Source organism: Augochlora pura, chromosome 5 (genome assembly GCF_028453695.1).
Source record: "Augochlora pura isolate Apur16 chromosome 5, APUR_v2.2.1, whole genome shotgun sequence".
NCBI lineage: Eukaryota > Metazoa > Arthropoda > Insecta > Hymenoptera > Halictidae > Augochlora > Augochlora pura.
Window position 1 is genome coordinate 6,330,667 of NC_135776.1, and position 17,749 is coordinate 6,348,415.

Below are 17,749 nucleotides of genomic sequence, written 5' to 3' on the forward strand. Positions count from 1 at the left end.
TCGGGGTTTGAATTACGAGACGCGCGCGCGCCACGGAATTGTCACGGATGGATGAGCCGATACACTATTAGGAACTGCACAAGAGAGTCCTGTTACCGCGCCGTGAATCGTCCGCATCGATTGCCGACTGCAGTGTCGTCGATGCACGGTGTTCGCGATCCTATGCACGGAGGAACGAAATTAACAACTGCTGAACTAACTCTGTTACACGGTAACCATTTATCCACGAAGTCGCTCGAACTCGAAACCTGACACAGTTCCGCTGATCTACCGTATTTTCATTTTATATAATAACCTATTGCATTTTATTCGTATGTAATTAAATCGCGTGACTCGGGCAGTAGTTACGCTTTCAACAGATTTTTAAACTCTAAGAAATACTAACAAAATATTAAACAATAATACAGATTTACCAATTGCTTTGGAACATGATAAAATGATTTTTCACCACTCGAGTGTAAATGGTTAATCATTTTTTAAATATGACAAAAAATGTACAAATTTTATTATAAAGTATTCTTAATATTTTTAACGAAATTCTGTAAAAAGGAGAATTCGCAAGAGTGTTTATTAAATGTCTGTTAATTGAATTTAATTATTGTATTTAGTGGATACAAATTCTATAGAGAAGGAAGCTTATAAAAATGTGTCTATTAAATTTCTTTCAATCGCGATCAACGACTAAATTATTCGATTGAATAGATGCATTTTACAAGTAATAATAACGAACTAAGAATAAATCGTGAAAGAATTATCATCGAAATATTCTGCCGATTTCGTTCAAAAATCGACAACTACTAATTCTCTGCTTGAATCGACGATTCACCGAATAATGGCTTTAACGAACGACGAACGATTAACTTCGTCGAACCATTCGTCCGTCGGCGTTTCGACGATTAACGCGTTCAATCGTCTCCATCGATCATGTAATCGAATGAAAAATTTTAATCGATCGGCGTAGAACGCCGGCTCGAACAACCGGGCGACGCCGAGTACGTGCAACTGCGTTACGGCGCGCAAACCAGATACACGGGATCCCCCCGAGAGACTCGTCTTTCCACCCTGCCCCCCTACCCCCCTCTCTCTCTCTCCTTTTCATGGATATTAAATTACGGCATTTCATCAAAAAGAAAGAGCTCTTTTCTAATCTCCGTTTCGCAGAGATAAACCGTAGGCAGACGCCTGTCCGTCTCCCTTAGCGCAGCGAGCCGTTATGCAACGCGAAACCGCGACGATGTGCCGTTAAAAGAGCAGGAGAACGAGACACACGTGATTAACGCGTGTAATAAATACGCGCGCAGAGCCGAGCCGCCGCGTAAAACCCTACGGGACCGACAACAACAACGGGACACACCGTGGGCGATTCCGTAATGCCCGATCGGCCACACGGGTTTCTGTACCGGGCCGTTTTTCGACCGTCGATGAATTATTCATACGCTCGCGCCCGCTCGTCATAACACGAAATTTCCGAGCTTTTCGTGCTTCTTCGTCGCCGCGCGAGAGCTCCCGCCGAATCGATCGACAAATATTTATTGGATCCCCAACGAATTTCGGCGCACGACGAACGAAATACTTCGTTCGATGCCGAAAACGAAGAGCCTAGAATTTATTTAATATACTATGGAACTTTTGTTCTATTAATCTCATCGAACGCCGGTATTGAGGGGTATCATGGGCTGATTTAATGAAAATACCACGAAAAGGAAAATTAGTAATTGGAATTTTGATGAATTCGGTGCTACGATTGGGGAGCGTAGAATGAATTTAATAAGAATTCCGTAGAAAGGAAAATTCACAGGGAGTTCGATTAAATATCTGCTGATTTAATTCAACGCTGTTATTGAAGAACGTAGAACGAATTTGGCGAGGATACCATGAAAATATATTCGTGGCAATTCCGATTAGAAAGAAATAATTTTAAGAGTATTTATTCAATGTCTATTCGTTGAATTTCTAATGTATATCGATTAATTTACATAAATACTGTAAGTAAGGAGAACAGAATTGGTTTAATGCAAACCTCTGCCACGATATTATTTACCGCATAGTAAACGAGAGATGAAGAATCTACTCACGATCTAAGACCTACAGTTTTAACAGACATCTCAGGAACCCTCTCATAAAATCGACCCAAACTTTGCAGACATCATCTTCCGCACATAAACTACAAACTTCGAAGATTACAGCAGCAAGTCGCTCATTCTACTGCGTTTGTCGAGATAAACTACCAATTTTGATTAAATCTGCCATCCTGTTGCTAAGATAACAACTTTAATTAAGTCTTTATATTTTTTGACTAAAAAATATCAATTCTGATCAAGTGTCCTGTTTTTTGACCAAGAAATATCAACTCTGATCTAGTGTCCTGTTTTTCTGACCAATGAATATAAACTCTCATCAAGTATCTCGTTTTTTCTGAATATAAAATATTAATTCCGATCAAGCATTTTTTTTCTCTGATCATGAAATATTAATTCTGATCAAGTATTCTGTTTTTCAGATCAAGGAATATCAATACTGATCAAGTATCCTGTGTTACTGATCTAAATACATCAGTTCTAGTCAAGTATTCTGTTCTTCTGACTTAAAGTTATCAATTCTGATCAAGTATCCTGTTCTTCTGATATAAAAATATCAATTCTGATCAAGTATCCTGTTCTTCTGATATAAAAATATTAGTTCCGATCGATTATCCTGTTCTTCTGACCTATGAATATAAGTTCTGATCAAGTATCCAGTATTTCTGGCATAAAAACATCATTTCTGATCAAGTATCCTGCATTTCTGACCTAGAAACATCAATCCTGATCAATTATCCTTCTCTCCTGGCCTAGAAATATCAATTCTAATCGAGTATCCTGTGTATCTGACCTAAAGATATCGGTTTTGATCGAGTGTCCTGCATTTATGACCTAGAAATATCAATCCTGATCAATTATCCTGCTCTTCTGACCTAGTGATACGAATTCTTTTCAAGCATCCCGTTCACCCGCTACCTAAAAGTAAATTTTTGATGAGGTGTCCTCAGTAGACGATGATAGCAGCTCCTGAAATGTTAAGAATAGGTAGGAAGTGAAGCTTACCTGTCTACCAGAGCGAGGCAGCGTCTCCACGTTGGTACCGCCGACGACAGGCGCTTTTTCCGGTCCTCCATTCTGCTGGCTGACATTTATGTTGGCATTAACATTCGCGTGCACATTGGCGTTAAGATTGTTCGCATTGTCGGCGACGTTGGTGTTGGTGTTGCCACCACCGGCCACACCGCCGGTACCACCCCCGTATTTTCCTTCCTCGCCCGTCATCGCTCCGACCTCTCACCCTCTCCTCCGCCGTGTCTCTATTCTTCTTCTCAGCGTTTCCACTACCAGCCGCGAAGGTTCCCCTTTTCTTTTCCGTTCACTGGATCACCAATGTCGGTCCGCTGGCCAAAATCCGGATATCTGCTCGAACGAGACGACGAATCGTCGATCAGCAGAAGAAACGGGTCAATCCCAGAGGGGGGGAGGGGGATTACAGTGTCGACCCGGCCCGATTCCTAATATCGATAACTTCGGCCGTCCAGCTTCGTCCGACAGAAAAACTTCCTCACCCACGAGCTAACCTCGTTCACGACCGTTACGCGAGACTCATCCTGGAAGCTGTGCGCTATGCGCCAGCCACTGTCCTCTAACCGCGATCCTCTAAATCTAACTCGAACTGCGACTCGCGATTGGGTTTTCGTGTTCCTGTCAATACCGAATATAGATATCTTATCATTCATTCATTGTGTCGATAACATTGTTGAAATATTGTCAAGATAATAATAATAATGAAAATCCCTGTGCGAGAATAACATGTGACAATATGTCGCACAAGTAGCATATTAAAAATAAAAGATAATCGAATGAAGTGAAAGATAGAGAATGTATACGTACGACAGATTTTCTATCCCATAGAGTGTTGGATTAATTAAAATGTGCACGAATTTCGTTTTATAAATTATTATGAAAGTATGGAACGAGCCTCTTCGTTCGCCTTAACAATATTTGAACAATCCCGTCGACACAGCGTCAAGTATGAATCGGTACGATATTGATAATCGATGGTCACATCCCTACTTCTAACCTCACTCCAAAATCGCCCTAACTTCATTGAAGATTAGACCCCTGAATCGATGTATAAACTAGACTATTAACCCTAGTCGAAGTTAGCATTAAATCTGCGCTAATCGCGCAGTTTATTTAGATACTAAATCATTAGACAATATTCTATTTATCCTATATGAACGAACTGATCGAACACGTTATTAAAACTGCACTACTGTTACGCGACAAACTGGAGTACCGTCAAACCCCGCGGATCAATATCGAGATTCGAATCGAAACGATATCGACAAAAATCGAGAAAATCGAACCGACGATAGGTTGAAAATGATCGACCATCTTGTGTCACTCTATTAACCCTATTAACACTGGTTGAGCGTACTGTTAGAACTTGATTAGAATTCATCACGTTCTAACTATAGGTAAAATCAGACAAACAGGAAATAGTAAGATTAATACCACGAAGTCGAATAAAAAAAAACAGCTTAGAAAACGTCTCCCTAACCTACGAATGCTTTTTGGTTCGAGTGGAACCGCACTTCTATCCACCCTCGAACTTCATTAAATCGAAGATACCGAAGAGAATTACTTTCGTTCTGTTGTAGCCGCTATTTTTAGGCTTCTCGTCGCGCGGCACGGGTGGTATAACGGTAAATGACGAGCCTAGCTCGAGCACATCGGAGCCAGACTTCGCGAAGCACATGCCGATCGAGAAGCGATCAATTACTAGTTTCCACTGGCGATTCAACGACTAGAACCGTGTAGCCGACGTTCGAGTCGACGTCGCGTTTTCCGTACCGCGAATGACATCCGCTTCGGATCGCGGGTTAATTTTAGACCGTCTCACACGCCGGTCTCTCTCTCTCTCTCTCTCTCGGACCGTGGCCGACGAAACTGGTGTGTGTAACCAGGACCCCGTGGTGCCTTCGCCGTGGCAAAACGGCAGCCGCGACCGAAACTAGGGGAATTGGTTTTCCGGTGACCGCGAGGAATCATGCACGTAGTATCGTCAGTAGTGGAACCAGGGAAAATCGATTCGGCCGTGCCCGTTTGAGCACTGCGCGCCTCTCAAGTGTACGGAACCGCCGCGATAAAAGTAGTCAACCGCGCGGAACACTCGTTCCGAGACACGGGAATAATGTACACTCGAATATACCCGTGAACAATGGTCGGAGGGGTTCGCTGGAGAAATGGGGGCCCCCGAAGGTGTGACGGGCCGATACCGAAATAAATATCGCGAAAAACGGCGCGCACCTTCCCTCCTCCCAGCCTTCGTTAATAGACAGACGAACGTAAATGTCATCTGACAGAAATATATCGTTTTCTGGTCGTCCCCTCGCCGCCGGCCCCCCCTCCCCTCTCCCTTCTGTTAAGCGAGGTAAAAGTTGCGTCGCCCGCGGACTAAAACGCGAGTGCCCCCCTCCCCTCGTCCGTGTAAAAAAAAACGGGAGAATGAGAGATGCGGCGAAACACAGTGAACACGCCTTCTGTGTCGGACCCTGGAACCGACACAATCAATTTGGGAAACGAGAAGCCTTTGAAGCTGTCCTCCCCGTGTCCGTAGCGCAGAACCAAGTGCGAGGCGGGTTGGATCGATGATTTTTATCGAGACCACCGACTAAAAATAATGGGAAACGGCTCCGTACATTAGCGACGGACCGACAAAGAGAGACCCTTTAAATTTCTCCGAACAGGAGACCCACCGTCGCAAGCCAGCCGAGTTCACCGTATATGTATATACTTATAGTGGGGACTATACCGGTCTTAAATTTTTTCGAACTAGAAAATGGGTTGTTACAGTCAGCGATGAACACCGCGAGCCCTTTCTCGCCTGTCCGCTTTCGACCCTATCGTCTTCGCGATTCAGTAGAACAAGCACAGACCTATCTTCGAGTCAGACAATCTACTTAACGGCTAACACCGTAATCGAAACCTGATGCACCGAAAAATGACGCGACTAACCGGATAGCTACAGGGTGTCGTGACGATACTTATAGGATTCCCGAATACCAACCACAGGATACCGAGGCACTTTTTCCATTAAATTAGTTCCTTCACTGTCAAATCACACGACGTCCCGTCATTTTTTCTATGTTTGCTCTCGCGCGAACCGAACCATACACATATAGAAATATATCGGGGTATATATGAATATATATGTATGTTATTCGAAAGGATTTCCGTCCGTCTAAAAAAGTTCCGAGCTTAACGCGACCGCCCTCCTGGAAACTCCGTACGGCTTTGATCGGTTTTATAACATCGATGGCGACGGGTACGCTCGAAGCGACACCTGGCGGTCACGTTCTGGATGCTACCCCCCTCTTTTCAATCGAGCTTCGCCACGATTACCGCCACGCACTGGCTACCTCACGGGCCACGCCAGAAATTCGATCTTTTGTCAATAAAGTACCCCTCGGGGCAACAAATGTTTCGGGAAACTAGGATCCCGCGAAACGCGACGAAAATATTGCTATCGTTCCTTTGCGGCTCGATGAAAAAAAAAAAACTATTTGAATGAAAATCAACCCTTCGCAATTGTATAAATAGTCGAAGTACTTTTCTTCTGCTTCAGGAATAATGTAGATGCATAATCCTGATGTAAATATATTGACACTCGACCATTAAGGGCTTGTAGCTGTTGTAACATTCAAGTTTTATTGCGGGAATTCTCATTCTGAAAATATAAATCGATATTGTCGTGGTCAAGGGTATTTAGAGATTTTTGTACGGCCAGTAGATTGCTTCCCCCTTGCGGTGATAATCTGATATCGATCTATAACTTCAAAATATAAATTGACGCTAAAAATCTGAAATGCTACAGCTTCTAAATAATTTGTATAACAAAGTAGAATTTGCAAATGTGGTAAAATTTACGCAATTAGAATTTTTAAGATCGCCATAATATGTTTAATACAGAAATATTTTATTTTCTTGTTCTCAAACAAATCATTACATTGGATTACTTATTTATTTTATGTAATATACAAATTTCATGGTATTAAAATAAAAATAACTAATTAATTAATAAGACATATTCACGTAGCCATGTGTAGAAATCAGAGTATAAATTATTCTGGTAATAGTCTATTAATTAAATATTGTTCTATAAATTTTGTGACACATCTGCTTATTTTATAATATAATTTCGTCGTATTCAAAATATTAAATGATTTTTCATCACACTTACATATATATATATTTTGGCTTGTTTTTAACAGATAATTAAAATAAAAATACTATAGCGTTGTACGTACATAACTAAACCTTAATTTCTAATTAAAAAAATATTAAGTTTATTAAATGGAGTACAAAACAGTATGTGATCTAGACTTAAAAGATAAGAAAACAAATCTATCTTTCTAACTGGAATTATGCTGTATATGTGTTATACACGTTGTTTATATTTATTCGCAATTTCTATACTTACAGTATTATGAACATTTTAGCTATTTATACTTACCTTTTGTATATAATTCAAGTAATATTAATTAGAAATAAGAATGTACACAACTAGAGATAGTTATCTTTCGACCGTCCAAGGAGAAAGTCAAATAAATTGCATAACTGAGCTTGAGAACCTTGGAAAACCCATTATATCTCATTTTGTTATGTACATACTTTTCTCAAATTGAATGCTTCACGATTTCGCTTGAATATTCATTTGCCTACTTTTTGTCAAAGGACCTTGTAGGATTTTACAAAGTATTATAAAAATTACACCTTAACATCCTGTGACCGACGCGCATGATGAGAATTTTGAGTATGAGAAAAAAGATTCCTTTTAGAAGAGTATGTCTTTTTACATATATGACAAGGATGTCCAAGCCCATAATGGTATCCTTCGTGTTTGTTCTTCATATTATCATTATATATCATATCACACATGTTACAAGTATATTGTTCATGTTCGTTCCTAATATGAATTCTTCGAGCATTGGTACTCCCAAAACGTTTATCACATTGATAACAATGTATTGGTACCATGGGATCAAAATGTTCTTGTCGAATATGTTCATCAAATGCTATATAAGAGCTCACTGAGATATTACAGAGCTTACAATCTAGTTCGTAAGGTAAATCAATAAACAGTTTAATTGTCGAAGACTTACACTGATGTTTTCTCCACAGAGTAGCATTAGGAAAAGTTGTATTGCAATATCCACACGTAAATCGTGGACATGACTGATGTTTTAATGTATGGAAATCAAGAGCTTTTCTACTATCAAACAGAGTTCCACAAACACAAATACTTTGTTTTTGTAATTTCAAACCATTTTTAATATTTTGCCCATTATACTTTTTTGTGTTTGTTTTATTTTCTTCTTCTGCTTCATTGAATGACTTAGAAAGAGGCTCAGACAGTTCAGTTGTTGCAAGATTCGCGATAGCAGCATTAGTAACAGAAACATTTTGCGAGTTTTCTTCAATATCAACATCAATATCTTCATCAACATCCTCAATTTTCAAGAAACTGTGCTTTTCACTGTACTTGTGTAATTCTAAACTTTCATTGCTTTTCTGTTGTGTTTCGATATCTTTATCGGCCGTATCTATTGTCGATCTATTATCTTTTGCAGAACGTTGCAATTCCTTTTCATCATCTGCCTTTCTATCGACAATTTCATAGGAATTATTTCTTTTCTTTATTGTTATGTTAAGTATTGGTGTAGAATTTGAAAGCATTCTTGTTCGACTACGTCTACCACGTTCTCCTGTATTATCACTCTCTAATTCACAGACTTTCTTATGTACATGCAAAGTGTAGGGATCACGAAACGATCTTCCGCAAGTACAAGTAGTATTATCTTCATCATTTCTCCTACAAAATTCTGTTCTGCTCCTAGAACTTCTTTTATTTGCGTACTTATTAGTAATTAAATTAACCGAATCGCTTCGAGATTTGTTCTTGAACACGTTGATATTCTTATCAGACGCGCTACGTGAATCATCGTCTCCTTTTGATTTCATAGGCATTGAAGAGTCTTTATGATCAAAATTTTCTTTCTTTTCTCCACGATCATAATGTCGTTGCAAATGTCTTCTAATATTATGAGGTCTGTAAATCTCAGAACAGATAAGACACTTGTATTTGCAACTAGTGGTGGTATTTTCGTCTACGCAAACAGACATATTACTATTAATTATATGGAAATTTTTTTTTGTCTCGCCACGAAGACGATGGTTGTTTACATGTCTTTTAATATGACGTGCTCCATACATAGCAGAACAAATATGACACTTGTATTTGTCATCTGACAGTGTATTGTGAACTTTATTTGTACTAACATCAACTTTAAACCTTTTTTCGTGACCCGCGTCAGATGTATTAAATTTTCGTTTTCCACTATTTTGAAATTTCTGTTTATCACTAGTGAGTGCACCATTTCTTAAAGAATTATTGTTATTACTATTTTTCGGTTTGTTATCTTGTAGCACAATAGATGTTTGTTCCAATTTTTTTAACATAAGATCAGTATGAACAATTTTATGGTAATCCATAAAATGTTTTCTTAGATCCTTTACGCATCTTTTACACAGCATGCATTTATAATACGACAAGGGTGATGTACCCTTTCCATTCAATTCTTCAGAAGGTACTGACTTTCTTTGAACTTTCTGCACACCTTGGTCATTATATAAAGTATCCTTGGTATGCGTTGACATGTTTGTTTTCTTTTCCTCAGATTGAGTATTTAACATAGGTTCAGTATTAGATTTATTCACATGTAATTTTGTTCCTGGCGATGAAGAATCTTTACTCTGTCTACTGTGACTTCTCTTCAAAGGAAGCTTTTTAATATTATTTTGTTCTGTTTCAGAAGTACTAGACTCTTTGTCTTTATTAACATTTGTTGTTACTGATATGCTGTGTCTAGGTCTGTCCAGTGACATATAAATACCATGTACTACTTGCGCATGGTACCTTAGTGATTTCTTGTGCAAGTATAAGTTTCCACAAGTTGTGCAATTATACAATCTTCTACTACGTTTTACAGACAATTTTAAATGTGGTAATGTAGCATTGTTATCACCCAATACTACCGGTTGATATTTCACGTACGGTTCATCATCTTCACTCTCCTTTGATATTGAATTTAATGTATTGGCACCCTTACTACCTTGGACATTTTTTATTAATTGTAATGTCTCCCATATTTTATCACACTTCTCAAGTAGGATAACAGGATCTTTAATTTTATACGGCTTAAGAAAAGAAATTGGCGATTCACTTAATTCTTCCTGAAATTAAGAAGAAATACACATTAACAAACAAACTTCATGTTTTAATGTAGTATTTTCTATGTAGCATTTATTTAAAAATACATTAGAGAAGCATATTTGTGCTAATGTCTGACATAATGTTTCAAAGGCATATGAAATAATTCAATAATCTAAAAAATGTAAACAGTTAGAAAAGGAGTAACAAATGACAATGTGCTTGACAAATTAAATACTTTCGAACTTGTATTGCGAAAATATGGATTACGACAGTGTAATTTGAAATTCCCGCCAATAAAACAAATGAGGAAGCAAATGGCTCTTCTTCCAACTTTCTCAAGCATAGTAACGCATATCATTACGATAACATAAATAAATACCATCGAGTCGTGTTGTTATCATATAATACATATCATCATCACTACATTTACAAAAAAAGTAGCGTGTTTACATTGATAACGAAAAAAAGCGGCAACACTTTTTTAGGCTAACTGACAAATTTAATCGCTTCAAATATTACAAACAGGCGTAAAATTATACAAATGTTGAAATTGTCAGAAAATGATACTTACAGTATTTAACAAATTGTCATTCGTCTCAATGGATTCGTTTAAACACGGCTCTACTTTCGGTATGGACACTGCGACAGGACTTGACATTTCCATAGAAAATTCCGCTGTCTCGTCTGTATTAGAATCCTTACATTGTTGATTTGTTAATTCATCCCCAACTATCGTCACTAAAGACGTGGAAGACGACGACCTGCATGCAAATTTCGGATCAGTATGTTCTAAAGGTGGCGGTATGCACGCCGCGTCAACTGTGCCGTAGTGGACATTTTGTTTTCCTTTCCACTATTTTGACACGACCTTGCTTTCTTTGGCCTAGCAAGACTCAGCAGTCCTTTGCACGACTAAACTGACTCTAGAGGTTAACTAAATCTATCTGTCTCTCAAGTATTTGAGAACTCATTCCTCAAACCAGACTTAGCATTTGATTCTACCTCGTCTTATAGAACATTATATTTCAGTATGATAAATAATTTATTTGGATGCGATGGTCTCAGAATAAATTAAATTATGTAAGGAGTTAGAGTACTGCGACATTCCAAACAATTTGGAAACCTTTACGCTTCAAATCTTTCACATAAAACACGAAAGGTCTGAGGATCGAAGGCCTAGACTCTGAGCTCAAAGTAATGGCATCGTCGATGTACAAGAAATACACCTAATATAGATTACAATAGTATACTTTTATTGATTTATTTATCTACACTAACATCTTATGTGCACAAGGAATATTAGGATAATTCGAAAACAGGTTCGGCCAATCCTTTTAAAGAGGATCAGAATCTTTGCCAAGAACTGTTCACAAAAACAGCTTAATACGTGATATTTATAATAATATTCCGCAATAACCATATTACAAAAAACATTACCATGTATATATTTAACTTATTCCAAGGAAAATTACATTTTCAATATTGATTTACGAAAATTATTTCAGCGTACATAGAATTTTGAGGTTAATTTTACGCGATGATATGCAGTAATCATCTTATTTGTTAAGGCGAAACAAGAAAATTGTAGGATTTTGTCGTCAGTATCATATTTTAGTTCAAAATGAAACGATAAATTGAAAAATGCAAATGAAGAAACGATGCATTTATTTATTTACATGGTCTACATCAGAACATGACTTAACGAGATGAAATAAAATCCTAAAGTAATAGTTACGCAAATCACTTTTCTAGCAATTTGGAACTGCAACGAACAAATTGGGTCACGTAAAAATTGATCAACTGACATAGCACATGGCTTAAAACGTTAAAAGTAAAGAAGTCACCTACAATGATTAAGTTAAGTCGGATCTAAATGCAGACACTACAGTCAGTTCTGATGATGAACCAGCAATAGTACTTTTAAAGCATTCCCAAAAAAACAGAAGAATTATTGCCATGATGTTGACAACCGTAATACCAATTACCTATATTTATGAAACTCTTCGATCATAATTCCTTTAATAAAATAACAGAAATCACAATCGATATACCCGAAAATTTGTTGGAGCTGCTTGACGACAAATAGCACACACATTAACGACAAAACTGCACAATTAACATTCGCTATGAAATATTCCAAAATTGAATGACGAAATGGCAATATTATTTACTATGTCTCTCTTAAACGCCTTTCTTTCTTGCAAAACTTATACGTCATATTTCGCGTTACGTTACAAGTGTCTTACAAAACCGAACTTCTAACCTAGAAGCTACGTAAAGAATTTCAATTTCCCTAATATTTATGAATGCATCGGTGTATTGCTATTATTTATTATAATACTTGAGTACTTACATTGACAGCGTCCGTAACATCGGCAATCGTAAATATTTGACATACGAACAATATGTACAAATAACAAAGAAGCGACGCTGCGTCTAACCTGACAATGAGCCAGCTCGCTATCTGGAGCTTGCCTAAATGTCGGAAATGATGGTCAACAAATTCTTTATCGTTGCATTACCTAGCATCCAAAACAGAATAATTAGAAAATAGTCTGCATTTTCATCATAAAAATGCCCTTTTAACTGATAAAATGCAATGCTAGCTAAGATTTAACACCTGCCTAGAACTGGTATTAACTAATTGTGAGGATCTGCTAACGAAATAGGCGCCAAAATATAGCTGACTGACTCTGGGCTATGTAGTAGCAACGAAATAAATAGTAATCTTCTCTACGCAATTAAATAAGATTGTTGATCCACACAGGTTCACAACATGTACAGCGACTTAGCAACTTTCACATAACTAAAATCTGCTTAATTGCATAACAATCCCAACATTGTCATGTAAGGATTCAGTCTCGGGTATGCTGTAGGTTAGGATCGATATATTTGTGCAATACGTAATTTATAATAAAAAATACGTCACCACAATGTCATTTTCTCCTTGAACTGGAGCATAATTATGATGAAAAAGAATAATTTGTTCGTTTTATTAATTATTCGTTCGTCGAATAATTAATTCGCTGTTAGGCATTGTGAGGAAGCGGTTCTTCCAGTCATTCGTTTACGAGTCCAGTTTAAGCGAAATATCTTGAAAATATGACAGGACGTGACAAACAAGGAAAGACTAAGGTAAAGGCAAAGACCCGCGGCAGCAGGGCACGGCTGAAGTTCCCGGTCGGAAGAATCCATCGTTTTTGGAGAAAAGGAAACTACGCAGAACGTGTGGGAGCTGTAGCGCCGGTTTATTTTGCTGCGGTTTTGGAATATTTGACGAAGAGTTAAGCAAACTGCTCTTTGGTGTAACCATTCCTCATGGCGGTGCCCAACATCCAAGCAGCTCTCCTGCCGGAGAAGACCTGTAATAGTGGCTCTGGAAAAGGAGACAAAGCATAGCATCCCAGGAATATTAGAATAACAACCTTACTTAACAAAGGCCTGTTACCATTCATGTGCCCATTCAGTGTATACACAATAATCTCCTAGAGATGTATACGGGCAAGGTCACCGCTACGCAATAGTAGTATTGTACTGAATTTTCTTGATTCCTGATAAAATTGTTTTCCTAACGAGCACTCGTTTCCGGCGGAATATATATAAAGGCAAATATTTCTCCGCACAAATCAGTTGTGCGGTGGAAAAATGCAATTCTACATTATTTTTTTACTATTTACTAGCTGCCAGCAATCCACGTTGGCAGGAGTTTATATTAAAGGTATTTAATCTTGTTAATTCGTCTTATTGATTACAAGACGCCGAAGGAAATTGTCAAACTTAATATTAAAATACAAATTGATCATTCGCTATTTTTCAAGCAGCAAAGTTGAAATAGTTATGACGGTTTTATTGCAGACCATAGTAATTTACGACCAGTTCAAGGTGACAATTTCTTTCGTGAAATTGGAGATTGGTTTGGCAATTTGAGGGATCGGCTTTATGAAAAAATTTTCGGACAGCCAGCAACCACAGAACCAACAATGGTACAATCTGCTTTGCCAGATGACATATTGGATTTGGATGAGTTTCAGTTGAGAAGGAAATTAAGGAATCGCGAATGGCTTCGCGTGGATTTGTGTATGTAAAAAATTATAACATTGTTAATGCATATACGATATATTTCTAACATGTTCAATTGTTGTGATTATATAATCCAGCGACCCTTACTTTTAACCCTAACCGGGATTGGGGATTTCGAGTTGGGAATTGGTATTTCATTCGCAAGGACACGAAAAATGTTTATGAAAAGGATAATTCGGACAAATCGGATGTCCAAGGTGCCATGCGACCAACAGAATCAGTTAAAATTGGAACTGAAGAGCCCTCGGAAGATACCAATCCAGAAACTCTGGATTCTTTATCAATCCCGTCGTCTACAGTAACATTGACGACTGATATTGTGACGCAATTAATGACGCAGCAAACAAACGCGTATATACCAACAGAAAGTAGCACGCAAATCGATTCGTCGGAAGATCTCTCATCAAAGATAGAAAAACAGTCAGAAGACAACGAGGGTAACGACTATTTGCGACGCAAAGTATCTGCAGAAGTTTTAATGGGATGATAATGTATTTGAACAAATAATAACGTTCACTCCAATTCTGTAAATTTTACACATTTATTGATACCTTCCACGTGTTTCGGAAACATTTTCAACTTTTTCCTATGAAAATAAAACATTTCCATTGTTAGTAATACACGATTACAAAACAGTTGCTTCCCCGTCCAACATGAGGTGTAAAAAAAAGGTGTATTTTTTTTTCATCAAGAAGAGTACACGTTTATTCCGTAAAACTTATCATAATCATTATTTGATAGTAATATATTATCATAATAATTTTTACGTCAATGTCGAACAAAGCGCAGTCTTCGTGATTCTTGCGGTTTTACTGCAATAAAAGAAGAAAGAAAACATTGTCAGTGATATAATCAACTTTTAATGCTAACCACTCTTGCACTCTACATGCACAAATACATCTTGCACCTAACAGCATACAAGAAACAAAAGATGGAGCAAGGATACTGTAGGATAAGATGAAAGAAATTAAGTATTTTTTTATTCATTTGTCGAATGAAATACTTCGTTGAAAACAATGTGTAGCGGACGACAATAAGAAATATAGAGCCTAGATAAAAGCACACTATGTATATGTTACTCAGGAGCCTAATTAAGTCTTAATTTTTGCTGTACACCCATTGGTTAATAGAAAATATTACAATATTCTATATTAAGCATTGTTATTTAATTAGTAATAGTAACCTGATACTATACAACAGCACAATGTTTTTCAAACACATTTATATTAAATAAGTGAACTATTTGTTATAGTTAGGAAGCAATCAAGGTCTAAGTTATGTCTTCACATAACGACTACATTACTGTTTGTAAAAGTAGGGATCTACAGAAGTAATAGTGTAGGAAAATAAGGTAAAAGGGGTAAAAGAAAATTAGAAGTTTACATGCTAACCATATGTGAGCATCATAATAAAGTTCCCTCTTGAGGCTTGTAGTACAAATAATGAGCATTTGTCTACTTCCTTCCCTAGAATAGAAAGTGTATACCACCATATACCATGCACGTAAAAGAAGAAATGTGTTCTTTTGTGTCCTTGTTATATAAAATGTTATGAATAATATTGACCATGCATTTATTCAGCGTATAGAAAATTAGAAATTGAGAATAAAAAAAAAGGCTGAGTGTTTTATTATTCAATTTAACTTGTACTGTATATAGAATGTGCCTCTCAAGTGATGATCAAGTGGATGTTCCTTAAAGTTGTTAAATATATGAATGTTATCTACTAAAAAATGTATACCATCTGCCATAAATAGTGTGTTTGTGCGTGGAATTGCAGACAAGACTTTAAGATGAACAGAATTACTTTAAAGAACTAGTAATCTTTGTGCACATTGTATATACAGTAAAACATTTTTAAAAATATTAAAAATTGTTAAATATAGCACATAGAGTAAATGAACAGAAATAGAATATTCTGTTTAATTAAAGACTCCTATGACTGCATATATTCAAATAAATGTAAGCATTAAAGAATGTGTAATTATAGAACAGAAAAAAGTGCTTATGAAACAATGCTAAAATTAGCATTGTTTCCAGATCGATAGCGTGGATATAAAGAAATGTGAAAAATAGCAAGTTATTAATTCCACCACCAGTTATTAATTCTGACAAAACGGTATATTGTTGAACTGACTATTGAGAATAAAATTGTTTCAAAGCGATCACATTTATCTACATCACAAGTTTGATATGATCAATAAATGATGTTAGATCAAGATAATTTCGTCATACCTTTTTAGATGTAGCTCCTACTTTACTCTTCTTTGTGCCCCTAACTTTCTTCATTCTGTTCTTACGTTCCTTACGTTGTTTTCTTGTTTGTTTCTGTTTCTCGAAGAGTCCATGCCTTGCTAGCCTGTATTTTGGTTCAAATTTCTTGGCATAGTCCAATGTGTCGTAGATCAGTGCAAATCCAGTTGATTTGCCACCACCGAAGTTGGTTTGGAAACCAAATACAAAAACTACATCTGGTGTAATTTTGTACATTTTTGCCAGTTTTTCACGGATTTCCGTTTTACGTACTGACGGATGGCTAGGATGAAAAACATCCACAACCTATAACATAATAACAATGTATTACTTCTGTAAATTCGGAGTAATTTAAATACTAAAAATCCATCAATGCACTTACCATTTGTTTGCGGCATAATAGCCGATTACTCATAAACTTTCTGGTTCTGATTGTAACAGTACCCTCCGTCTGTAAATAAAACGATCACGAAGGTTAGGGCTTATGTTTTGTTTGTTCCATTTTTGTTACAATAATATTGTACTAAATGCAAATGTGACATAACAAGTAAAAATCATATAATTTTCGATATAATCATTTGTTGTAATTTAATACTTATATATACTACTGTACTGACATGTTAGAAGCATGTATACTTTTGGTTAAAAGATCCATGTCAGAACAATACAAGTTTTTTATATTGACAAAAATACAATTTGCAAATTATATTTATAAAGGGCGAACAATGGTACATTTTTTAAAAGGTTTCAAGCAAGTCAAGCATATTTTATTCAGTGATTATTTAACAGTTTTGGGATACAAAATACATACCATTTTGCTGGATTATGGTACCGCCAGTAAAAGGGCATTTACGGAAACATGAAACGCCATCTACAGCGATCTGGTAATGCCACCAAATTCCCCACGATATTATAACGTGAACATTTACTCATTTATAACTAACATAATAATAATAATCACATATTTATATATCCAACTGTAACTAAATATAATTACAGCATATATTTAAATAGTTCAAACGATGTCAAATAACTGAAACTTAAAATAATATTATTCCATGCTTGATTCTCCTTAGGGACTTTTCACTGATATTTTTTGCATCTGAAAATATTCT

The 17,749-nt window shown here is 36.8% G+C and overlaps 4 protein-coding genes and 1 pseudogene across 18 annotated transcripts in view; 2 read left to right on the forward strand and 3 right to left on the reverse strand.

Moving 5' to 3' along the window:
* The window catches only part of LOC144470402 (uncharacterized), a 153,422-nt gene extending 147,106 nt beyond the window's left edge, over positions 1-6,316 (reverse strand). For all 14 annotated transcript variants that reach the window (XM_078181479.1, XM_078181476.1, XM_078181471.1 and 11 more), the window contains exons 1-2: positions 6,097-6,316; positions 3,084-3,440 (exon numbers count right to left, since the gene is read on the reverse strand). In XM_078181479.1, the coding sequence (XP_078037605.1) occupies positions 3,084-3,302 (219 nt within the window). In that variant the 5' untranslated portion in view covers positions 3,303-3,440; positions 6,097-6,316. The remainder of the gene's footprint in view (positions 1-3,083; positions 3,441-6,096) is intronic.
* Positions 6,317-7,016: 700 nt separating this feature from the next.
* LOC144469832 (uncharacterized) lies at positions 7,017-12,829 on the reverse strand. Its single transcript, XM_078180507.1, has 3 exons — positions 12,656-12,829; positions 10,874-11,063; positions 7,017-10,322 (listed from the first exon to the last, which is right to left on the reverse strand). Exons 1-3 carry the CDS (start codon positions 12,673-12,675, stop codon positions 7,797-7,799), a joined length of 2,736 nt encoding a protein of 911 aa, XP_078036633.1. The 5' UTR covers positions 12,676-12,829; the 3' UTR covers positions 7,017-7,796.
* A 147-nt stretch (positions 12,830-12,976) lies between these two features.
* On the forward strand, positions 12,977-13,717 carry LOC144469835 (histone H2A, embryonic-like; annotated as a pseudogene).
* A 98-nt stretch (positions 13,718-13,815) lies between these two features.
* Positions 13,816-15,186, forward strand: LOC144469833 (uncharacterized). Its single transcript, XM_078180508.1, has 3 exons — positions 13,816-14,020; positions 14,158-14,379; positions 14,460-15,186. Exons 1-3 carry the CDS (start codon positions 13,948-13,950, stop codon positions 14,867-14,869), a joined length of 705 nt encoding a protein of 234 aa, XP_078036634.1. The 5' UTR covers positions 13,816-13,947; the 3' UTR covers positions 14,870-15,186.
* On the reverse strand, positions 15,059-17,556 carry Rps24 (ribosomal protein S24). Of its 2 annotated transcripts, XR_013494053.1 has the most exons (5): positions 17,446-17,556; positions 17,017-17,085; positions 16,617-16,940; positions 15,774-15,848; positions 15,059-15,194 (listed from the first exon to the last, which is right to left on the reverse strand). XR_013494053.1 is itself a non-coding variant. In XM_078180509.1 (4 exons), exons 1-4 carry the CDS (start codon positions 17,446-17,448, stop codon positions 15,192-15,194), a joined length of 399 nt encoding a protein of 132 aa, XP_078036635.1. In that variant the 5' UTR covers positions 17,449-17,549; the 3' UTR covers positions 15,059-15,191. The 2 variants fall into 2 exon arrangements, 1 of the variants encoding a protein (XP_078036635.1); XM_078180509.1 differs by lacking the exon at positions 15,774-15,848 and having other exon boundaries at positions 17,446-17,549.
* Between the last annotated feature and the right edge of the window lie 193 nt (positions 17,557-17,749).

Coding starts and splice junctions, on each gene's coding strand:
- LOC144469832 (XM_078180507.1), bottom strand. CDS start 12,675: ATGTTACGGACGCTGTCAAT. Junction 11,064..12,655: donor ATGTTACGGACGCTGTCAAT/GTAAGTACTCAA, acceptor ATTTGCATGCAG/GTCGTCGTCTTCCACGTCTT. Junction 10,323..10,873: donor ATGACAATTTGTTAAATACT/GTAAGTATCATT, acceptor TCTTAATTTCAG/GAAGAATTAAGTGAATCGCC.
- Rps24 (XM_078180509.1), bottom strand. Junction 16,941..17,016: donor TATTATGCCGCAAACAAATG/GTAAGTGCATTG, acceptor ATTATGTTATAG/GTTGTGGATGTTTTTCATCC.
- LOC144469833 (XM_078180508.1), top strand. CDS start 13,948: ATGCAATTCTACATTATTTTTTTACTATTTACTAGCTGCCAGCAATCC. Junction 14,021..14,157: donor GGCAGGAGTTTATATTAAAG/GTATTTAATCTT, acceptor GTTTTATTGCAG/ACCATAGTAATTTACGACCA. Junction 14,380..14,459: donor ATGGCTTCGCGTGGATTTGT/GTATGTAAAAAA, acceptor TATATAATCCAG/CGACCCTTACTTTTAACCCT.